The sequence below is a fragment of the Schistocerca americana genome, chromosome 4 (assembly GCF_021461395.2).
Source record: "Schistocerca americana isolate TAMUIC-IGC-003095 chromosome 4, iqSchAmer2.1, whole genome shotgun sequence".
In the NCBI taxonomy this organism is placed as follows: domain Eukaryota; kingdom Metazoa; phylum Arthropoda; class Insecta; order Orthoptera; family Acrididae; genus Schistocerca; species Schistocerca americana.
In genome coordinates, this window is record NC_060122.1 from 245,165,622 (window position 1) to 245,191,351 (window position 25,730).

At 41.2% G+C, this 25,730-nt stretch overlaps 2 protein-coding genes across 2 annotated transcripts in view; one reads left to right on the plus strand and one right to left on the minus strand.

Annotated features, from left to right (window-relative positions):
• LOC124612603 (saccharopine dehydrogenase-like oxidoreductase) overlaps positions 1 to 14,333 on the minus strand; it is a 78,393-nt gene extending 64,060 nt beyond the window's left edge. Inside the window, exon 1 of the mRNA XM_047140893.1 lies at positions 14,195 to 14,333. The gene's annotated coding sequence lies outside the window, so the exon portion shown is untranslated. The remainder of the gene's footprint in view (positions 1 to 14,194) is intronic.
• A 2,938-nt stretch (positions 14,334 to 17,271) lies between these two features.
• On the plus strand, positions 17,272 to 19,854 carry LOC124613380. Its single transcript, XM_047142082.1, has 3 exons — positions 17,272 to 17,404; positions 19,115 to 19,306; positions 19,520 to 19,854. The coding sequence occupies exons 1-3, from the start codon at positions 17,272 to 17,274 to the stop codon at positions 19,852 to 19,854; spliced, it is 660 nt and encodes a 219-aa protein (XP_046998038.1).
• The last annotated feature ends 5,876 nt before the right edge of the window (positions 19,855 to 25,730 follow it).

Sequence of the window (25,730 nt, forward strand, 5' to 3'; positions counted from 1 at the left end):
GTGCGTACTGTAAGACCTTCGGTACACACACTATCAGATTATTTGACTCGTTGCTCTAACGAAGTAGGCGAGTGTCAGCAATATCTGTTGTGGTCTTATCGTGGCGTGTTTATCTTCTGTCGTTAGGTCAGATGATAGAAATGCCAATTGCACACTTAGAGTAGCAGATTGACGGTGACCAACTTTAAACAGAACTTGATTAATTTTCACACACATTTATTAAAATAATAAAAAGCATAGACGTTACGTAACTTGATTCTGGATGCTGTTTACAATTGACAATCTGAAGTTCCTTTGGTCTTGGTACGTTAATCTTCTTCTCACATACCTCTGATACTTGACAAAGTGTTTATTCATTTATCTTCATGGCTATGTACAGGAATACGGTAATCTTATTAGGCGCAAACTGAAACTTGACTATAGACTGGTGGAGACTAATGTAACAGACAGGTGCAGATAAATGTAGACTGGTGCAGAGAAATGCAGACTGACTAATCGGAGGTCTGTACACTCGTTATAATACCTCGCGTATTCAGGTATCACTGCGCGAGTGTGATCCGCGAGGAGAAAAGGTTCTACGTTAGCAGCGATCTCATAGGCTGCATTACATATTAATACGCGGATCGGCGGAAGCAGAATTTGGTCCGTCTCTTAGGCGGTGCCATCTCCTAGTGCGGAGACGGACGAACGCTGCGCCTGCACTGTTGTGCTTAGCGGGGCGCGCTCTAGTGGGAAAGTTGTGTACATCTACATCTACATTGATACTCCGCAAGCCACCCAACGGTGTGTGGCGGAGGGCACTTTACGTGCCACTGTCATTACCTCCCTTTCCTGTTCCAGTCGCGTATGGTTCGCGGGAAGAACGACTGTCTGAAAGCCTCCGTGCGCGCTCTAATCTCTCTAATTTTACATTCGTGATCTCCTCGGGAGGTATAAGTAGGGAGAAGCAATATATTCAATACCTCATCCAGAAATGCACCCTCTCGAAACCTGGCGAGCAAGCTACACCGCGATGCAGAGCGCCTCTCTTGCAGAGTCTGCCACTTGAGTTTGTTAAACATCTCCGTAACGCTATCACGGTTACCAAATAACCCTGTGACGAAACGCGCCGCTCTTCTTTGGATCTTTTCTGTCTCCTCCGTCAACCCGATCTGGTACGGATCCCACACTGATGAGCAATACTCAAGTATAGGCCGAACGAGTGCTTTGTAAGCCACCTCCTTTGTTGATGGACTACATTTTCTAAGGACTCTCCCAATGAATCTCAATCTGGTACCCGCCTTACCAACAATTAATTTTATATGATCATTCCACTTCAAATCGTTCCGCACGCATACTCCCAGATATTTTACAGAAGTAACTGCTACCAGTGTTTGTTCCGCTATCATATAATCATACAATAAAGGATCCTTCTTTCTATGTATTCGCAATACATTACATTTGTCTATGTTAAGGGTCAGTTGCCACTCCCTGCACCAAGTGCCTATCCGCTGCAGATCTTCCTGCATTTCGCTACAATTTTCTAATGCTGCAACTTCTCTGTATACTACAGCATCATCCGCGAAAAGCCGCATGGAACTTCCGATACTATCTACTAAGTCATTTATATATATTGTGAAAAGCAATGGTCCCATAACACTCCCCTGTGGCACGCCAGAGGTTACTTTAACGTCTGTAGACGTCTCTCCATTGATAACAACATGCTGTGTTCTGTTTGCTAAAAACTCTTCAATCCAGCCACACAGCTGGTCTGATATTCCGTAGGCTCTTACTTTGTTTATCAGGCGACAGTGCGGAACTGTATCGAACGCCTTCCGGAAGTCAAGAAAGATAGCATCTACCTGGGAGCCTGTATCTAATATTTTCTGGGTCTCATGAACAAATAAGGCGAGCTGGGTCTCACACGATCGCTGTTTCCGGAATCCATGTTGATTCCTACATAGTAGATTCTGGGTTTCCAGAAATGACATGATACGCGAGCAAAAAACATGTTCTAAAATTCTACAAGAAATCGACGTAAGAGATATAGGTCTATAGTTTTGCGCATCTGCTCGACGACCCTTCTTGAAGACTGGGGCTATCTGTGCTCTTTTCCAATCATTTGGAACCCTCCGTTCCTCTAGAGACTTGCGGTACACGGCTGTTAGAAGGGGGGCAAGTTCTTTCGCGTACTCTGTGTAGAATCGAATTGGTATCCCGTCAGGTCCAGTGGACTTTCCTCTATTGAGTGATTCCAGTTGCTTTTCTATTCCTTGGACACTTATTTCGATGTCAGCCATTTTTTCGTTTGTGCGAGGATTTAGAGAAGGAACTGCAGTGCGGTCTTCCTCTGTGAAACAGCTTTGGAAAAAGGTGTTTAGTACTTCAGCTTTACGCGTGTCATCCTCTGTTTCAATGCCATCATCATCCCGTAGTGTCTGGATATGCTGTTTCGAGCCGCTGACTACGCGGAACTATGTACACAACAGTTGTATTTGTAGATTGGCCTTTTCTGAAACCATTCTGTGCCCTACTTATCATTTTATGTTTCTCTATGAAATTTACTATTCTATCCTTTATGACTATTTCTACAATTTTCAACAGAACAGATGTGATGTTGATAGGTCTGTAGTTGCCAGAATTCCCTTCGTCTCCTCTTTTATATAGAAGGATTACTTTGCTTTTCTTTAAGCAATTTGTAAATATTCCTTCCTGCAGTATTTGATTTATAAGGAACATGATAGGTTTTGTTAGGTTTTTAGAAATATGCTTAATACTTTAAAGAGATATCCCATCCAATCCATCTGCCTTTTTAAGCATTTAGTTATGGCTTATGACTCATCTGTAGGTGATAGGAATAAACACAACCTGTTAATTTTCTGGAGTTTTTATATTATTTACTACTTCAGTGTTTTGGTTTTTGACCAATCCATCCACTACAGCCACGTAGCACTGACTGAAAATTTCACATACTTCATATCGATCTTTTAGTTGTGTTCCTTCCTTTGTTAAGTGTGATAACATGAGCTGGTATTTTGTCTCTTACCTGCCTGTGCCCACACAGTTTTAGAGATATCTGACAAAGTTTTTATTATATGTTTATAAGAGCTGGCTTTTCTCTCCCTTATCGAACTGCTGTAGGCTTGCTTCATGTCTTTACATACCCCACCCTTCAGTAAACATTTATCCTCCTGATTAATATTAATATTTATATGCTTCTTTTAATTCTTCCCTACTCCAAATTTTTGCTGTCATCTAGTTTTTACTGAGCTTTTCTTGTCATTACTAGGTACTTTTGGACAGCTAATATTTATAAAATAACAGTTTCACAGAAAATTTTTCCAACTCTTTTCTAATTTTTTCACTATAATCTCCCAGTTTTCTGTTTTCAGTGAAACTTCCAAGACAGGTTTCCTGGTCTGGTCTGCTTCATTGTAACATTACCATGCACTTCAATTGATTGGCCATAATAGTCAGCAATTATCGTGTTCATGTACAGTAAATTCAATATGTTCTCTGATATGTTAGTGATTACACAACATATAATAGTGTGTACAGTATCTGTACATCATGCTGGACTTTTTCTGTGTGTCTGCAGGTTGAATGAGCTTCAGATAACAAGGAAGCTCTTGCACAAATATTCCCCCTCATTGTCATTAATATTAAAGTCATCTACCATTAAAAAAGTGAATTCTTTGGTAAGTCTGCCTAGTAATATCTCAAATTCAAAGAGGAAACTATCCACTCTTGAGATTGGTGAGTGATACAGACACAGCACAACACACTTTTTTCCTAGCAGCTACTGCTTCAATCACTAGTTCTGTACAGTTAAGTATATGATATGCAGTACCATCAATTATATTACCATCAACATACACAAAACTGAAAAGAGTCACGAAATAGCAATACACACAGATAAAGATGGCAGTAGTATCGTGTACACAAGGTATAAAAGGGCAGTGCATCGGCACAGCTGTCATTCATACTCAGTAAGTCAAGGAAAAGGTTTCTGATGTAACTATAACCACACAATGGGACTTAAGAGACATTGAATGAGGGCTGATAGTTGGAGATAGACGCATAGGGCACTCCATTTCTGAATGGACAGCGTAGTTGCCGATGCCGTTCACTTAACAACCACGATCAGCAGTGTTTGCATAGAGTTTTCAGTACTAACAGACAAGCAATATCATGTGAAATAATACCAAAACTCAATGTGGGATGTACAACAAATGTACCCATTAGGATAGTGTGGCAAAATTTGGCATTAATGCGCTATGGCAGCAGGTGATTGATGTGAATACCTTTGTTAAGAGCCCAACAGACATCGCCTATGACACTCTTGGGCTCTTGACCATATCGGTTGCACCCTAGAGGACTGGAAAACCGTGGTTCGGTCATATGAGTACTGGTTTCAGTTGGTAAGAGCTGATGGCAGGGTTCCAGTGTAGTGCAGACCCATAAAGCCATGGATGCAAGTTGTCAACAAGGCACTATGCAAGCTGGTGGTGGCTCCATAATGGTGTGGGCTGTGTTTACATGGATTGGACTGGGTTCTCTGGTCCAACTGAATCAATCATTGACTGGAAATGTTCGGCTACTTTGACACCATTTGTTTGGTTTGATGAACATTCCAAACAATTCAACCAAATGATTTGGCCATCCAGACTTCCTGATGTAGGACACAATTGAGAGGTCAGTTTGTGCACAAAATCCTGCATCAGCAAAACTCTTGCAGTTCTGGGTTGCTATAGAGGCATCATGACTCAGTGTTTCTCCAGAGGACTTCCGGTGACTTGTGGAATCCATGTCATGTTGAGTTGCTGCACTACGCCGGCCAAAAAGGAGGTCCAACACAATATTAGGAGATATTCTATGACTTGTCATCTCAGTACACATAGCTACACCATCACTTTTGTTTGTTACTTCTACAATATGTGCCATATTTTATATACCGGGTGATCAAAAGGTCAGTATAAATTTGAAAACTTAATAAACTACGGAATAATGTAGATAGAGAGGTAAAAATTGACACACATTCTTGGAATGACATGGGGTTTTATTAGGGGAAAAAAAAGGTTCATAAAATGTCCGACAGATGGCGCGTGAAAGATATCTTGCACGTCGTTTGGTGATGATCGTGTGCTCATCTGCCATTTTCGTCATGCTTGGCCTCCCACGTCCCCAGACCTCAGACCGTGCGATTATTGGCTTTGGTGTTACCTGAAGTCTCAAGTGTGTCGTGATCGACCGACATGTGTAGGGAAGCTGAAAGACAATATCCGACACCAATGCCTCACCATAACTCCAGACATGCTTTACAGAGCTGTTCACAACATTATTCCTCGACTACAGCTATTGTTGAGGGATGATTGTGGGCATATTGAGCATTTCCTGTAAAGAACATCATCTTTGCTTTGTCTTACTTTGTTATGCTGATTATTGCTATTCTAATCAGATGAAGTGCCATCTGTCTGACATTTCTTGAACTTTTGTATTTTTTTGGTTCTAATAAAACCTCATGTAATTCCAAGCATGTCTGTCAATTTGTACCTCTCTATCTTCATTATTCCGTGATTTATTCAGTTTTCAAATTTATCACCCGGTACTTTCAGATTAGTTTATTTTCCTGTAGCTCTGCCGCTATAAAAATGTTTGGCATCTCAGTAGCTAATAATACATCAATTTCATTTTATTTAATGGAGGCATATCGCACATTTTGGTGAAGTACTTTAACTTCAAAACCTTTTCCAGCGATTCTCCTGTCAGCTACATTGGATGTGTATCTGAGATTTGCTTATGTAGTCCTTTGTAATACAGATGGCACCTTTATACCAGTGTCTAAATTAGTAATTCCATTACTCAATATATTATTTTCACACACACCACTTACCTTGTGTGTTTACCCTTCCTTCTGCCTACGACTAAAAAACCAAACTGTTTTGGGTTTGTTTTAGGACACAAAAACAACTGAGGTCACTAGTGCCCATGTCAACCTTAGAACACTAATACGAGAAAGAAGTTAAAAACGACTACATGTTAACCAAAATTGACAGGGGGGCAAGGGAACCAAGAACAAGGATCTTCCTCTTGGAGGAAGGTCCACAAAATACACTGTAGAGACAGTGGAGATCCTGAACTAAAGATTAAATGTCCTTTGCCATATTGCTACAATGGGTAAAAAGTAAAATGCGGTTGACAGCCTGAGTATCATTCACTGACATGGCTGGTAACTCAGACAGCAGGCATACACTAGAATGTAAGTGGTTTTTAAAAAAAGCATTTGGTCAGAAAATGGCAGACCATCAAAGGTTGATGACAATGAGCACACAGTGGTGGAAGATCACCATCTAACAAATGACGTCAACAGATGCCAATATGGAGATCATTCTAAGGAATGGAAGAGCTAGAGGGCCAAGGTAGGAGGACTGCAGCCTTGTTTGTCAGACCGAAGTGACCAAGCACCCACAAAAATCACATCAGGTCCATCAAAAGCGAGCATGTGGAAGCTTTTTTGGACCCCTTGCACTAAGGAATTGACTGTGTACAACACACAGACACTCTGAAGGGGACAGATAATTGGGGCATACGACAATTAATAAGCCTGTGTCACTGGATGTAATGCATGGCCTCATAAAAGGCAAAGAGCTCTGCTGTAAATATTGAGCAATGTTCCTGAAGCCGATACTGAAAACGGTCAGTGCCAATGATGAAGGCATAACCAACGCCATAGTGTGTTACACCCATCAGTGTACATGAAGGTGCTATCACCAAGTTGTGTGTAAATGTTGAGACACAGTGATAGATCAAACCCAGAGTAGAGTTTCCTTAGGAAGCAAATGAAGTCTAAGATGAACACCGGCCACTGCATGAAGCCAAGGTGATGAATGGTTCACACCCATTGGAAACATGGCAGGTAAAAGCTCAAACTGTCAGACAGCACTATTTTCCTCCTGTGCACAATAGTTGACCCTGTTTCTTTTACTTTTAATTTCTTCCCCTACCATAGCACTCTTCCCTCCTTTTGATGGTACTGCTGCTGTTACTGTTGGTGCTGCTTTTGCTACAGTTGCTGGTGTTTTTATTGGACTTGGTGGAGGTGCTGGCTTATCCTCAGGTGATCCTTAATTTGCAACTAATGTGGTTGATGATGTATCAGCTGTAGGGTTTTGAAGGTGGTGTTCCTTACTTGACACCAGTTATGAAGATTCTTCTGCTGTTGCAGGTGGTTGTGAGGTTGGTGATATTGTTGCTACCAATACTGTCCTTGGTATAGCTGCTTTTACTGTTGTTGTAACAATGTTGACAATTTGTTTGGCTATCAGTTACTTACCCAATATGTTAAGATGCAAACTATGAGTAATAAAACCTGGGGCAAATACATATTGTGTCAATCTGGACATTTACAGGGTGTTTCAAAAATGACCGGTATATTTGAAACGGCAATACAAACTAAACGAGCAGCGATAGAAATACACCGTTTGTTGCAATATGCTTGAGACAACAGTACATTTTCAGGCAGACAAACTTTCGAAATTACAGTAGTTACAATTGTCAACAACAGATGGCGCTGCGGTCTGGGAAACTCTATAGTACGATATTTTCCACATATCCACCATGCGTAGCAATAATATGGCGTAGTCTCTGAATGAAATTACCCGAAACCTTTGACAACGTGTCTGGCAGAATGGCTTCACATGCAGATGAGATGTACTGCTTCAGCTGTTCAATTGTTTCTGGATTCTGGCGGTACACCTGGTCTTTCAAGTGTCCCCACAGAAAGAAGTCACAGGGGTTCATGTCTGGCGAATAGGGAGGCCAATCCACGCCGCCTCCTGTATGTCTCGGATAGCCCAAAGCAATCACACGATCATCGAAATATTCATTCAGGAAATTAAAGACGTCGGCCGTGCGATGTGGCCGGGCACCATCTTGCATAAACCACGAGGTGTTCGCAGTGTCGTCTAAGGCAGTTTGTACCGCAACAAATTCACGAAGAATGTCCAGATAGCGTGATGCAGTAATCGTTTCGGATCTGAAAAATGGGCCAATGATTCCTTTGGAAGAAATGGCGGCCCAGACCAGTACTTTTTGAGGATGCGGGGACGATGGGACTGCAACATGGGGCTTTTCGGTTCCCCATTCCCCATATGCGCCAGTTCTGTTTATTGACAAAGCCGTCCAGGTAAAAATAAGCTTCGTCAGTAAACCAAATGCTGCCCACATGCATATTGCCGTCATCAATCCTGTGCACTATATCGTTAGCGAATGTCTCTCATGCAGCAATGGTAGCGGCGCTGAGGGGTTGCCGCGTTTGAATTTTGTATGGATAGAGGTGTAAACTCTGGCGCATGAGACGATACGTGGACATTGGCGTCATTTGGACCGCAGCTGCAACACGGCGAACGAAAACCCGAGGCCGCTGTTGGATCACCTGCTGCACTAGCTGCGCATTGCCCTCTGTGGTTGCCGTACACGGTCGCCCTACCTTTCCAGCACGTTCATCCGTCACGTTCCCAGTCCATTGAAATTTGTCAAACAGATCCTTTATTGTATCGCTTTTCGGTCCTTTGCTTACATTAAACCTCCGTTGAAAACTCCGTCTTGTTGCAAGAACACTGTGTTCTAGGCAGTGAAATTCCAACACCAGAAAAATCCTCTGTTCTAAGGAATAAACCATGTTGTCCACAGCACACTTGCACGTTGTGAACAGCACACGCTTACAGCAGAAAGACGACGTACAGAATGGCGCACCCACAGACTGCGTTGTCTTCTGTATCTTTCACATCGCTTGCAGCGCCATCTGTTGTTGAAAATTGTAACTACTGTAATTTCGAAAGTTTGTCTGCCTGAAAATGTACTGTTGTCCCAAGCATATTGCAACAAACGGTGTATTTCTATCGCTGCTCGTTTAGTTTTTATTGCCGTTTCAAATATACCGGCCATTTTTGAAACACCCTGTATGAAATGTCTGCAAATATTTGAGCAACTTTTATCAGGCACTGTGATTTCTTTGTTTACACACGACCACTGAGTGTGTGTGTGTGTGTGTGTGTGTGTGTGTGTGTGTGTGTGTGTGTGTGTGTGAGAGAGAGAGAGAGAGAGAGAGAGAGAGAGAGAGAGAGAGTTGGCTTTTTTCAAGTATCATATCCAACTAAAAGAATGCAGAAAGTTATATGTAACAACTCAACCAATGTAAGCAGGGGAGATTCTTCTGACTGGGGAGAAATCATTTATGGAGCTCCATAGGTCTCAATCGTAGGTTCACTACTGTTTCTCATACATCTAAATGACCTCCCATCGAAAATACTGTGCAGCAAGTAAGTAACTTCTGCAGATAACACTAGTACTGTAATCAATCCATGCTCGCATACATACATAGCAAAAGAAGAAATGGTAGCTAATGTTCTTCAAAGAGTATTATTGATTGCTGAGTGGTTTTCTGCACAAGTGTAATTTGTGGCAAGGAAATAATAACCACGGTGGGAATGCCAAAATTTTTAGGTATCTCTACAGATAAGAATTTAATCTGGAAAAAACACATTCTGGATGTCTTGAGACAAATTAGTTCAGCCACATTTGCACTTACAAGGGAACCTCCCCATCGCACCCCCATCAGATTTAGTTATAAGTTGGCACAGTGGATAGGCCTTGAAAAACTGAACACAGATCACTTGAGAAAACAGGAAGAAGTTGTGTAGAACTATGAAAAAAATAAGTAAAATATGCAAACTGAGTAGTCCATACGCAAGATAGACAACATCATGAATAGCGCGAGCTAAGGAACGCCGTGGTCCCGTGGTTAGCGTGAAGAGCTGCGGAACGAGAGGTCCTTGGTTCAAGTCTTACCTCGAGTGAAAAGCTTAATTTTTTTTTTTTTCTCCAGACAATTATTTTGCAAAGCTGCACAGGTACACACAGCAGTATTGTTTACGTGAGTCAATTATCAAAGTTCCGGCACTCACACATAATCAACTTTGCTCTCCAAAATTCCAGGACATGTTCAGATTTGCTTGGACATATGCAGGATTTGACAGTCTACACACTGAAAAATTTGAAAAAGTTAAAAACATATGTTTTGACAGAGCACAGGGAAAACTGTGCGACTGTGAAATTGTTGCAGTTTATGTGACAAACTTTTATGTTTTCATCACTTTTTTGGGAGTGATTATCACATCCACAAGAAAACCTAAAGTGGGCAAGGTAGAAGAATCTTTTTACTCATTCGCCAAGTGTACAAGTTAGGTGGGTTGATAACATACTCCTGTCATGTGACGCACATGCAGCCACCAGTGTCGTATAGAATGTATCAAATGTGTTTTCCTGTGGAGGAATCGGTTGATCTATGACGTCGCGATCAAATGTTTTCGGTTCCCAATGGAGAGGCACGTCCTTTCGTCTACTAATCACACGGTTTTGCGGTGCGGTCGCAAAACAAACACTAAACTTATTACAGTGAACACAGACGTCAATGAACGAACGGACAGGTCATAACTTTAAAAAAATGAAGAAAGTAAAATTTCACTCGAGGGAAGTCTTGAACCAAGGACCTGTCGTTCAGCAGCTGTTCACGCTAACCACGGGACCACGGCGCTCCTGAGCTCGCAGTATCCTTGATGTTGTCTATCTTGTGCATGGACTACTCAGTTTGTATATTTTGCTTATTTTTTTCACAGTTCCACACAACTTCTTCCTGTTTTCTCGATTGATCTGTGTTCAGTTTTTCAAGGCCTATTCACTGTGCCAAATTATAACTAAATCTGAGGGGGGGGGGGGGGGGGGAGGGGGGGGGGATGCGATGGGGAGGTTCCCTTGTTAGAATCACTGCAAATCTTGGGGAGAGACAAATTAGTAAGTTGACATATTTGGAGTATTTTCATTCAATGATGTCATAAGCAATAATGTTCTGGAGTAGATCAGCTTTAAGGAAGAAAATGTTCATTGGTCAAACACATGATCACCTGTTTAAGGAGTTATGCATTTTGAGTAGTACTTCACAGTAGCCTATATTTATCCCCTCTTGAAGTTTGTTTAAATAGTTCAAAGTAGTTCAGAAGAAACAATGTTTAATATTGTTACAGAACCGGAAGAAGAAATGGGTAAAAATGAATGTCAAATGACTGATTCCATCTCACTGCAATATTATTTGCACAAATGATCCACGGAACATGGGAACACACCAAGTAGCAGACACTGGACAGCGAAAACAGTCCCCTTTTAGAAAGTCACTCTTCCAAAAATCTGAATGACTAGACTAAATAGAATGTAAGGCTTACCCCTCCCCCCTCCTCCTCCAAATACTACAGTAACCAAATTAAACATAAATGAAGGGAAACCCAGATCTTTACTGAAAGCTTGGTTTTAGATAAGGTACGGGTGCTGCTAAGGCTTCTGTGTCATTTGTCATAGTGCATTAATCAACTAGAGAACAAACATTGATTCAGAGCAGACTTTTTTGATTTGGCAAAAGCTAGTGACACTCTCCCAAGACATTACAAAATGAACTGCAGTTGTATCACTTAAATACCGTTGCATTAGTAAAGATGTATTTACATAGTAGAATGAACTTAGTTATTGTTAACGGTACAGAATCTGGCCACTTGCAAGTACGTGTGGACATTCCGGGTCGACAGAAGCGTCCGATCCCACGCGTCGGCTTTGACCCGTGACGTAAGGGTGTTGTGTGTGACGTCATGACGGCGCGGAGTTTGGTTTGTGTGTGGCGTGTTTGTAGATGTCGTCGTGTTGTGGTTTATTTGTGCTCTCTGGTGGTATGTTCAGGGTTCTCGTTTGTGTGGTGTAATGCGCAGTTTGCTTTTGCTCATTATCCAGAATTGCTAGTGCGTCGGCTGTTTTTGTAGTGGAATTCGTTTTAGTGAGTTAAAGATTTTGTGGGAAGGTTAATTTAGTGTTTTTCGCTGTACATCGTGTGGTAATTTTAGTAAAATTAATCGGTTGTTTTTGTCCAGGAGTGGATATGACGGATAAAATTAACAGTGCGCAGGTCAAGGGAAGTGTTAGATCCCAATGTGTGGCTGTGTATGTTGTTGATATTGGTATTGTGAGATGTTTTTGAGCTACATAGGCCAAGGGAAGTGTTTGAGCCTAATTTATGTGATCGGGAGCTGCTGTTGAGCTATATACATCAAGGGAAGTGTCCGATTCCAGATGATATTGTTTCGTGGTATTTGGGGAGTTTTGTGATATCGGTTTTTTCGTTGTTTTGTGTGGTTTTGTATGGGGGTGGGTGTCTAAATTTGTTTATATTTAGTTTGCCCCACCTAAAAACACCCCATTTCCTGCGCTTGTCCCGTTAGTGTCATTAGACTTTTTGTGGAAAGAGTGTGTGTGTGTGTGTGTGTGTGTGTGTGTGTGTGTGTGTGTGTGTGTTTCGATGTATTTTCGTCCTCATAATGTGTACGTACCGACTTTATGTGCGCCATATTGGAATCGTGGTTTATGGTCGTTTCCGCCATATTCGTGACGTCATGGATCAATGCAGACGGGCGGGATCGGACGCTTCCGTATTTCCGACATTCCTTACATGTTTTTACTCGACCCAGTATTATTTATAGTAATGACTTGCCACATAAAAATAGGACCATCTACTTGTAGTCATTTACTCTCAGATACAGCTGTCTGAACAACATCAGAAACAACAGAGAAGTTGAAATATGAAACAGATCAAACCACTGACAATGTTGAAGCTTGGTGGAATGAAAACTTCCTATGAATCAATCAAAATATGGCATACGATTGAAATATTACGTGTAATAAGGATTGAGGGCTGTTAATTCCCTTGAGATAACCACGAATTCTAAACTTCCTTGGGATAACACAGAACAAGTGGTAGTCTGTGAGAAATTAACAGCAGTATATTTTCACCTTTGTGTTCGCATCCAGAGATGAAAATTGTCTATTGTGCCTAAATATAGTCATATCATACAGTGGCAGTATGTGGGACCACCGAAAGAATGCAAGCAATGTATCTGAGGATAATATAACAGCATGCCATCCAGATATCATTAACATCACTCTGAAATTTTTGCAGCACAATTCTCGTGAAGAAGAGGCATTGAAGACACCAGCAATACAACATATGCCTTAAAAACAGTACCAGAAATAATTGTGACCTGGCATCATTCCATTGTACAACTAAAAAAAAACTGTTTTGCTAACAAATCAATTATACTCATTGCCATACATTTGTTTTTCAGGGAGCTATCACATCAACAGTTCAAAATAAAAATCAGAGGATTTTATTCCCGAGTCCTTACATCCCTAAGAAGTTGATGAATTCTTAATTGAGGACAAGAAAGTGATATGTATTAACGTACTTTGAAAATTGGAATGCGGTCTGTAAATAGTAACACAATGCACGTATTAAAAATAATGCAATACTCTGTCATACATAATGACAAAAAACAATAACTATTCGAGAGAGAGAGAGAGAGAGAGACGGACGTAATTGTATTGTCGCTCGTAACGCCTCATGTGACTTTCCAGGTCTCTACAGTAATAAAAATTCTATCCAGTTCGAAGGAAGACAAAGGTTGAACGTACCGTCCACGACGAGATTAGGGAAAACGCACAAACCCTGATAGGGAACAACTGGGAAGGAAATTGGTTGCGTCATTTTCAATGGAATTATGCCGGTGCCTACCTTAGGTTAAGCGACCTAGGGAAACAACGCGAAGGGATTTTACTCTCTAAATAGAATCCAGTGCATTACCACTGCGCCACTTCGTTTGGTATTTAACTTGGGGTTTACTTTGCAGGAACTATTTCGTGCAACACAACTGACAAAAAAACGACGCAAAGTAAGTCTATGACGCTATGTGCTGCACAAGCACTGACAATTACATATGACACAAATTGTCACCGCCGTAGCGTATATTTGGCGAAAGCTCACCTCTCCTAAACACAGGAGACTGTTGTTTGCGACAGTGTTAATGCCTTACGTTCTGATGGATATCGCCAAACTAGAAGCACGTGAAAATAAGTTGTTTAATATAATTTGTCAAATGATTAAAACCTGTACTGCTAAATAAACAATCATGCCCAAAAAGCTAAAATTACAGAGAAAACTAGAATCTACTTGACTACCGGCTTTACGTACAACACATATATAGCAAGCCGCACCAATGTCATAATAAGTATTGTCTTTGTCGCGAAGAATTATTTACACAGAAATGTTCTGAAAATAAATACGCACCGCTTGTTTACACGTCACCGACGTCAAAGTACAAATTGTGTTCACACTTCGCATCACCAGTGCGTCAACCCAACTGTCAATAACTGCGATTCTACGACCTCATCCACAATGTACACACTACACAGCACCTGTTGCAATCTCAGAGATTATACTCTTCACAACGTAAGTAAAGCTAATGTCACCGAAAAAATTATCCAGTGGCCAATAAAGGAATTGAAAGTATTGGAAACATCTAAAACACAATATTTAAATTAGAAAACAGAAAACTTGTATCTTCCTAGCATTTTTCTCATAATTAAACAAGTATATCTTACCATATTTCATAACGGATTGCAACTGTTTTAATCTTCCGAACACAGTTTCACTTCTTAAAGTAATATGCTGTCCACATGATCGAAGAAGCAGTAAAGACATTATTTCTGCACATATTCCAATTCTTAGTTATTGAGAATTCGTATGAGATCACATTAACCACTGTAAAAGCCAGCTGTGAGCTCAATACTAGTATTGAGCTCACGGACTGGAAACAATAAGAAGATATGTCACTAGTTTAAATAAACGAGTTAGAAACATAAATGTACAGAATACAAAATACAAGGAACAAATAATTTTAAATTTTCTTCAGAGAAATGTGTCTGGATCACTGCTCTTCATGTAATCCATATTTTTTCAGTACAGTAAAGACTTAGTCTGTAACTATATCCTCTGTGGCTTAACTGCGGACTTCACATAGATGACGCATTATTAAAGATGAAATCATTGCTTCGGAATTGAAGCATTTTCAGTAAAATCAGATATTAGCAATTTGGATTTTAAAGGTTAATCAAGATTAATCATTTTCAAAACTCACGTTGTATGCTGTATAGACTGTAAAATTTCTCTATAAAACAAAGTTAATCTGAAAGTACCATGTTAAGGTCAAATCACATTGATCGTCACGTCAGAGTGTATTCACATAGTCCGTCACATGGAGACCTCGATCGTCTATTGCGCCCACTTCCTTCAATGAAATACGGAAGCGCCAGTTCACACAGAAAAGGCCCCTTCCCCCCCTCCCCATATCCATATGCCTTCGTACTATATAGTGCAGTGTTTTCCGTGAGTGTTCAGTGTTGTGCGTCCCCTTTTTACGCTGCTGCGAACAAAAACCACACTGTCGCCGTGTTTTTTAATTGTGCCTGCCTATTTCCTAAGTGTTTTTAATCAGGATCACTGACCTCTTTGTTTTTTATTTTTCTTCACAACTTTTTCGCCATCCTCCGGTAGGGGGGAGGGGAGGGGGGAAATCGAAATTCAATAAAGAAAAAAAAAAAAAAAAACAACAGAAAAGGCGTGTCGCGGACGCATGGCGGTGGCGAGTTCGGGACATGGCACGGACAGGACGTGAAAAATTCACACTGAAGTGACGCTGTCAAAGACGCGGGACGGTCGCGGTATGAATGGATCAGAATACGTAGTCTTAATCAGACGAAAATATTGTTGCAATGGTTCTTTTGTAACCGTGAATTTTTCAAAGCATTGAAGAATCCGAGAGCTGCTGGAAATGAACTCTACCGATAGATAAAATTACAGTTTTCACTATCTCATATGATAAGTTAAAAGTGCCAAGAAGAAATCCATACGTGGACTGTGACAGTGTGACTCAACTGAGAAGCAGAATTTCTGTGAGCAAGTACAAGTGAATAGTGGATTTACACATGTTTGGCAAACCCCTTTGACTGAGGATGGAAGACGTAATGCTGACAGTAAATGTTTAGCCTAATTTCAATAGGACTAGTGTTAAATTTTTCCGTATCTTCTGCACCTGATGCAATATTAACTTAAAATGGGATTTTAACTGACTTCATAAATCACATAAGATAGAGAAACATGAGCCATAAATCCGCTTTCAGGCGGCCATAACGTCGAATGTTGCGCGTTACGGCCAAACGTCGAAATATATCACTTATTTACGTGGAGCTAGAAAGGTGTAGCGCTCTCCTTCCACCGTTAAAAACAGTTGCTAAATGTTAGTCATATTTCGTATGCAGCAACTTAAGTCCTAAAAGCCACCAAATGCGCCACTCGAGGCTACAAACGGTATGTTAGCCGTATTTCGTATGCAGCAACTTAAGTCCTAAAACGCACCAAATGCACCATTCGGGGCTACAAAAGGTCGTGGTGTGGACGACTAAGCGACGCGGCCCCACACGCTATCTCTGTGTGAATTGCTCAGTTTGTTGACATGTACGTTGCGCGAAACAGACGTCTGTGGTCCCGCCATTTCAATGTTACCTTGGCCTAAGGCCTCCGTATCGAGCTGATTTTTGGAGTCGTAGTTGGCACTGCCCCTGTAGTTCCGATACGACCGCTACATATCACTTTATTTCCCTGTGCTTTATTATGCGTCTAAATGGCATAATATTGGAAATCTCTGTTATTTCGACAGAGGCACTAGCATTACAGTTTGTATAGTATTTCACTGAGACTAGTTTAATATGAAATACAGAAAAACTGCAGGATAATATTGAACTGTAGTCCATGCCACGTAGGAAGACACTCCCTTACAGAGAGATGAATCAACAGGGTATTGTGGAGGTGACGATGTTTGCGTGAGTGTGGCAGCATATAGCAGCCAAAAACAATGTCTGGGTCACCAAACCGCGTTGTTGCTGACAAAAATCACGTTCGTTTGCCTACAAAAAGTCATATTATATATTCAAATCTGTTAGGTGATAATACATTTTAGAACCAATTTCAATCAGTCGTCTACATGAGAGACGTACTGACGACGTTCCTTCCGCTGTTCCACAACTTCTGCATCATGTCGGAACATAAGGCTAAATTTACACTGCCCGCGATGCGATGCGATGCCGAGCCGAGCGGAGCGATGAAGCGCTGAAATCGCGTGACAATGGGCAGGCTTGGTTTAACAGTGGCAACAGAGCGGTGCCCGTTTAGACTGCAGGTTGGGCCGAGCGATGTGATGCGGTGCGATGCGATGACTCCGCTGTAGTCGCAACCGAGTTTGCGTTTCGCGCGAGTGTTTGTAGCGATTGCTTGTTTGCGCTTGCGTTTGAAGTAATTGCTTGCGTGCAATGGACATCGAAAGACTAATTAACAGTGTGCGTGAACGCCCCGTGTTGTGGGACCAGAAAAATAAATATTACCACAACAGGGATTTTGTTCGTCAAGAATGGAATGAAATAGCTGAAGATTGTGGAACAGACAGTAAGTAAGTACAAAAAAGTAAAATAAATACACTCCTGGAAATTGAAATAAGAACACCGTGAATTCATTGTCCCAGGAAGGGGAAACTTTATTGACACATACCTGGGGTCAGATACATCACATGATCACACTGACAGGACCACAGACACATAGACACAGGCAACAGAGCATGCACAATGTCGGCACTAGTACAGTGTATATCCACCTTTCGCAGCAATGCAGGCTGCTATTCTCCCATGGAGACGATCGTAGAGATGCTGGATGTAGTCCTGTGGAACGGCTTGCCACGCCATTTCCACCTGGCGCCTCAGTTGGACCAGCGTTCGTGCTGGACGTGCAGACCGCGTGAGACGACGCTTCATCCAGTCCCAAACATGCTCAATGGGGGACAGATCCGGAGATCTTGCTGGCCAGGGTAGTTGACTTACACCTTCTAGAGCACGTTGGGTGGCACGGGATACATGCGGACGTGCATTGTCCTGTTGGAACAGCTAGTTCCCTTGCCGGTCTAGGAATGGTAGAACGATGGGTTCGATGACGGTTTGGATGTACCGTGCACTATTCAGTGTCCCCTCGACGATCACCAGTGGTGTACGGCCAGTGTAGGAGATCGCTCCCCACACCATGATGCCGGGTGTTGGCCCTGTGTGCCTCGGTCGTATGCAGTCCTGATTGTGGCGCTCACCTGCACTGTGCCAAACACGCATACGACCATCATTGGCACCAAGGCAGAAGCGACTCTCATCGCTGAAGACGACACGTCTCCATTCGTCCCTCCATTCACGCCTGTCGCGACACCACTGGAGGCGGGCTGCACGATGTTGGGGCGTGAGCGGAAGACGGCCTAACGGTGTGCGGGACCGTAGCCCAGCTTCATGGAGACGGTTGCGAATGGTCCTCGCCGATACCCCAGGAGCAACAGTGTCCCTAATTTGCTGGGAAGTGGCGGTGTGGTCCCCTACGGCACTGCGTAGGATCCTACGGTCTTGGCGTGCATCCGTGCGTCGCTGCGGTCCGGTCCCAGGTCGACGGGCACGTGCACCTTCCGCCGACCACTGGCGACAACATCGATGTACTGTGGAGACCTCACGTCCCACGTGTTGAGCAATTCGGCGGTACGTCCACCCGGCCTCCCGCATGCCCACTATACGCCCTCGCTCAAAGTCCGTCAACTGCACACACGGCTCACGTCCACGCTGTCGCGGCATGCTACCAGTGTTAAAGACTGCGATGGAGCTCCGTATGCCACGGCAAACTGGCTGACACTGACGGCGGCGGTGCACAAATGCTGCGCAGCTAGCGCCATTCGACGGCCAACACCGCGGTTCCTGGTGTGTCCGCTGTGCCGTGCGTGTGATCATTGCTTGTACAGCCCTCTCGCAGTGTCGGGAGCAAGTATGGTGGGTCTGACACACCGGTGTCAATGTGTTCTTTTTTCCATTTCCAGGAGTGTAGCTACAAGACTCCAAGAAATAAGTAACACAAATAACTTCGTTTATTTTCTAATTTTAATTGTGTATAGATACTATTACAATATTTTGATAATGAAATGACGTTCACAATAGTTACAGTATTTGATAATTTCGACATGAAATATATTTGCGTTAATGACTGTTGACATAGTTTTTTAAGGCCTCTCTGACACTCCTTGCTCTCTTGAAGCACTACTGTTTGCTCTGTCATTTTGGAATTTCGCGTCTATATTTTCAGGCAAGGTACTGAAGAATAAATGGAAGAACCTACGTGACACTTTCCGCTCTGAACTCAAAAAAACTCGTGCTGAACGTTCAGGAGACGGAGGTGGCATGCCGCCTTTCCAATCCAATTGGCCTTGGTACGAGCTAATGACCTTCCTGATTGACATAATGACGCCACGGAAGACGAAGACTAATGTTCATCACAGTAAAAGAACAGCATCGCAACACGACGTACCATTTTCATCAGCTCTTACAGAGAGAGAGAGAGAGTGTTTCACCTGATGAAACCAACCAAGCCAGCTCTTCAAGACTGTAAGTTCAGAGGGTAGCGTTTCGATGCCTCCTCCCTCACCCACCCTACACACAAACTAAAACAAGAGATCCAAGAAATCGACAATCTCTGAGTTGCTAAATATAGAGAAGCAAAAGTTGAAGCTAATTCAGCAACAAATGTCGAAATCAGAAACGCAAGATGACAGCTATCATTTTGTAGTGAGTTTGCTGTCAGCAATGCGAAAACTATCACCAGCAGCTCAGTTGAGAGCCAGGATAAAAATTCAGCAGGTTCTTTTGGAAGAATTGGAACAATCAACCACTTCCACTGCACATTCGTTGATGTCACCCTATGCACCTGAAAATCCAGTTGAAATCGTAATTGCTGGAAATCCGCAGAATGAAATAGTCATTTCTGAAATTCAACCTGATGACATTGTTATTTCAAGCCACCAAGATTCTGAAAACTTTGATACTTAAGTGAGTGAACTGTGATGTATTTTACTTCTCATTGTCAACTATGTCAAAATTTATTAAAAGAAAGTTTGAATCTAACACAATTTGTAAATTTTTCATAATAAAATGATTGCTGTAAACTTAATATTGTACTTACCTGATGGTGATCATAACTTTCTCTTCAGGGGTAATAGCCATTCTGAAATTTGTGTTTTGCTTCTGTAATCTATTTGAAACAGACGACACTATATAATCAAATGTCTCTGTACTCATTCTGAAATAACTCCAAAATTTATCCTCATCTTTTCTCAAGTCACTGTACAAATCATGAAATTCTCCTAAAGCCCTACTCTCCTTGTTGATTTCATGCAGCCATTCACGACTGCGTTGAATTCTCAGAGCACTGTTTTCTAATAAAAAAGAATTTACTGGGTCGAGGAAACACGACATCGTGCCGAGACTACTCAACTGCTGGCCATGATGCCTCGCATCGCGTCGCCTCGCGTCGCATCGCATCGCAGGCAGTGTAAACGTACACTAAGAACAGATGATACAGCTTTGTTAAGATATCAAACAAATTTTTTCTCAAAAAGACGATTGTCTAACGACAATGTTATCGAAACTGGTTACATATTTGTCATTTTAGCGCAAATTGGACTTTATTCAATGTAAAAACGTAATAGACAACAAACTTTACTTCAAACATAAACTGAAATCACTATATTTGCTTAACAACTGCTTCTGCTCAACAGAATACTTAAAAAAAGAACTGTAATTTTATAATACACATGTGTGGGCATGTTTGAGCGTAGTTACATGTAAGTCACTGCGTATGAAAAAGAATTACTGTTAGCAAAGACTAATGCAAAACTGTGTTGCGTAAACGGTGAGCATGTCATATTTTTAATGTGTATTATAGTGTAAACTAACTCAGTCGACATTACAGTGTGAGACCGCATTTATGATCCATGAAACAAGCAAGCAACTAACCATCTCCTGCGAATATCTTCTCGAGGGAATTCTGCTTGATAACGTCTAAAACCATCGATATCTCAAAAGGTAACGCACTCCCCCCCCCCCCCCCCCCCTTTTGTCATTTTAAGACATTTGCTAACTTATGCGCTGAAAATGGCTGGTGGTTACCTGTCGAAACATCAGAGATCTTTATAAATGTATGTGGCCACATTCTCGCGAAATATCAAATTATCAGGGTATAGTGCACATTGGGAAAGGCTAAAATTTCAGAACTACCTAGCTGCTTCTCCTTGGACAATATGTTGAAAATTATAGTTATGTCACACATATCAAGTTAATGTCTGCATCCTTCTTAGCAAGGTCCACCCCCCCTCCCCCTCTCCCCACCACCCAGCTCTCATGGAAAGGAAAAAATGTAGCGTGTGATTTAAAAGTCGGTACTACAAAGTGTTTTTATGGCTATTTACAAGTCGTCATTGGACTTCCAAAGTATTAAACATATTTCATATCCCCTCCCCTCCCCAGTTTGACCATCCCCTCCTACAAATTATCATTTGGACTCTCTTGCTTCCTAGGCTACAAATTCCTAATCAATAAAAGCTAGAAATTTTTCATATATACATATATATACATACAACTGATATGTTCACAAACAAAAACATTTTTTAACCGTGAATCTTGAAAAGGCTGAACTATTATTACGTACTTTGTTCAAAAGTCTACAGTGTAATGCTGTCTGCACTGCCGTCGGAGTCTACGTCCGAGTTTATGATTACAGATTTATGATGATAGGTTCAAGGCTTATATCCATCTTCACCTTCCTATTGAAGTCCTCTTTCAGTGTGCCGCCAGAAGTCTGCCAGTGCTGAATGGGAAATGTTGTCTGTTGTTTGACGCTAAAGTGTCTCTCTTTTGCTCTTTCCTGCCACATTATCTTCAAACAGTGTCCAAACTAATTCAATCGGATTATAATGGCAGTGGCGAGGGGGTAAACGTAAAATTATGTGCCACATCATGCGCAACAAAGTTAAGTTCATATGTTTTGTTGCATGACTTGTATAAATTAACAAACTGCAAGATTCATAATGTGCAGAATATTTTTTATTTTTAAGCCAGAGCACAATATCCGCTTTTCTGATGTTTGTACTTGGTGTTATCACTGTAACAATTGAATGATAAACGACATTGTCCATTACAATGACCGACTTTAGGGTAAGCTCTGGCAAGAACTGTTCAGTGAACCGCTTCTTGAAACTGAAAGTGCTGATTACTGAATGGCAGTCGCTGCTGTTTTCTTACACTTAAATTCAAGTTATCTGTCAGGAACAAAAGCAGAAGAAAAACCAGCATACACAACAATTACCGAGAATTTTTTCCATTGAGAAATTTGAAGCTACCAGTACCATCACTCATTTTCCAGCAGGTTTTCCTGAGCTGATTGTGATTCACCCATGCTTTATCAAGGTCATACACTGTTGAAGTTCTTTCTTCTTTTATTTCCTGCATCTTTCTCACTAGTGGGGCTCATTCTACAGCTATGTCTCTACTTTTCATCAAAAACTTTCTTCTATCATTACTCTAACATATTTGAAACCAACACAGTATGTGGGAGAGAGATCCTAGCCATTTAGTTTTAATGTGTGGCTAGGTGCTCAAAAAAAGAATGAATTTTATTGACTGCAAACAGTTAATGGGTGGCAATGCACAGAATGGCTAATAATTGGGCTGCCCTCCTACATGACACAGACTATAGATGTCAAGAATCTCTCTCCTACATGATTTCGATTTCTCGACGATTCAGTTTCATTCACAGTCTAACTGAATTATTAATTCAGAGATCGACATTATTTTCTTGTAACGGTGTAGCGGTGAAAGTGTGTCGTAATTGTGTTAGTTTGACTTCCACATAAATACGTCAGGTGACTGCAATATATGTGAAGTGCTTCACAAGCTGGTGAAGAGCTTTATTTACAGTGTTTATAATTTTCTCACACGTGAAACTGAAAGCGGAACTCTTATGGTTAACATTTTGATGACAAGAACAAGTTGCAGAAGGATGAATCGCCAAATGTAGTATAAACAAATAGTAAACAAAAGTGACAGAGCTGTAGAAATGTCAGAAAAGTTGGTTTCTTGTCTCAAAAATCTTATACCACAAATGGGTGGCTTTGGCAAGAATATTTTAAAGCACTCCATGTTTGAAATGCATAGTATGATGAATATGCGACGTCACAAAAACTTGTACGAGAAAATGGGCTTCAAAGCAAATGCTCCATCAATGTAACGAAATTTAAAAGTTGTTGGTTTCATATATGTTAGAAGTAATGATGGAAGAAAGTTTTTAATGAAAAGAAGTGACATAGCTGTGGCACGAGCCACGATTGATGAGAAAGATGCAGGAAATAAGAGAAAAAGGTAGTTTAACACTGCGTTATATTGATGAAACATGGATGGATCACAGTCTGTTGAAGAGAATGTGCTGGAAAATGAGTAATGGTGCTGGTGGTTCTAAAGCTCTCGTACGAAAAAGTTCTTGGTAATTATTGTGTATGCTGGCTTTTCTTCTGCTTTTTTTCCTGACAAAACTTGCATTAAATGTAAGAAAACAGCAGTGACTGCCATTCGGTAATGAGCACTGTCGGTTTCATAAAGCGGTTAACTGTACAGTTGTTGACATACCTTACTCTAAAGTCGGTCATTGTAATGGACAATGCGTTATCACTCAGCTGCTGCAGTGACAACACCAAATACAAAAATGAGAAAAGCGAATATTGTACTCTGGTTTAAAAATATAAAAAAATATTCCGCACATCATAAACCAGACATGTGCCGAACTCCTGGAGCTCGTTAATTTACACAAGTCATGCAACAAAACGTATAAACTTAACTGGAAATGAAGATGGATACAGACCTTGGAGCTGTCATTGTTAATTTGTAATCATAAAGTTCAGACACAGATTCGAGTACATTGCTGATGGTGTTACATTGTAAACTTTGGAACAATGTGAGGTAATAACAGTTCATCGTTTTCGAAATTCATGGTTTAAAAGAATGTTTTTGTTTGTGAACATATCAGTTGCCTAAATAGTATATGAGAACTATCTAGCCTTCATTGATTGGAAATTTGTACCCTAAGAAGCAAGAGTGCCCATACAATAGTTAGTGGGGGGGGGGGGTCCAGATGAGGGGAGGGGGATTGTACGACGCATGGCGACTTAAGCAGCAATAAGAAAACTCTCAGTGCCGACCCTGTTGAAAGTCTGAATATATGGACTTTTAAATCGCGCCCTACATTTTTTGTCTTTCCCTGAGACTGGGGTAGGGGGGCCCCTTTCCCTATGGATACAGGCGCCTTGCTAAGAAGTATGCAGACATTAACTTGTTAAGAGTGATATAACTATAATTGGCGACATATTGTCCAAGGAGAATCAGCTAGGTAGTTCTGATATTTAAGCCTTATTCAGAGTGCACTACCCTCCAATAAGTAGCGATAATTCGTCTGGTTGCGTTCATAAATATCTCTGACAACCCACCGTCATTTTCATTGCACAAACTGAAAAATTACTTAAAATGATGGGGGGGGGGGGGGGGGGGAGAGAGGGGGGGTTACCACTCGAGACATTGGTTGTTTTGGCATTATCGGGCAACGTTCACTCGAGATTTTCTCAAAAAGATAGTTAGTTGCCTGCTTGTTTCATGGATCATAAATGCGGTCTCTCCATAATATTGACTGAGTTAGTTTACGCTATAATTGTCGTTAAAATATCACATCACACAATTTACACGATAGTCTTTTGCTTTAGTCTTTGCTAGCAGTAATTCATTTTTAGCACAGTGATTCGCATACAACTACACTCAAACACACCCATTCATGAGCATTATAAAACTACATATTTTTAAAAATTCTATCGAATAGAAGCAGAAGTTAAGCAAATATAATGATTTCAGTTTGGGTTTGAAGTTAATTTTGTTGTGTATTACATTTAACACACTCCAATTTGCACTAAAATAACAAATATTGTAGCCACTTTCGATTACCGCGTCTTTAAATTTTCGCCTGTTTGAGAAAAATTGTATTTGACATGTTAACAATGTTGCATCATCTGTTCTCACCTTCTGACAGGTCACAGTAGCTGTGGAGCAGGGGAAGAAATGACGTTAGCATGTCTCTTATGTAGATGATTGATCGAAGTCGTTTTTATAATTTATGAATCCCCTCATACAGTTGAACACATGATACGATGTATTATAGACAAACGAATCTGATTATTGTCAGTAGCAATCTGGTCTGGCAACCTGGAAATTATTTGCAAGGCCTATGCCGCCACACACAAACTTTACCATGTTGTTCTATCTCTTTGTGGAGAAGCGCCTTCATATGTGAAATGGATTATAATTGTAACATGCAGCTAGCAGCCCAAAAGGAAAATTAATTTTATTGGTTGCAAACAGTTAATGGAATGAGATGTGCAGAACGGCTGAAAATTGTTCCACCTTCCTACATAACACTGACTATAATTTGAAACCCTATCTTTGCTGCTCCATATGAGTTCACTCTTTATTTTTAAACTGCTGATAGTGCACAGTATTACAATCATAAAGCAAATGAAACAAAAATCTGAGTAGGCACTCATGTGTTTATATCTTCAGGATGTTCCTAGTTAATTGCTTGCAACAAGTCGTTTTGCGCAAAGATGGTTCTGTGTTACTTTTCTTCCAACATTAACTAAAAGTGAGCTTAGCGATTTTCTTTAGGCAGATAAGGTACCTTATAGTACTTGTGCAGAAATCCACTACCAGCTGCACAAGTGAGACAAATATCATAGCCCACCATGATCTCGTGTTTTTATTCCCATCTTCAGTGGTGAACAATTATTAACTGTAGTTAACATGTCACTACAGGCATAATACGTCGTTTTTTCTTC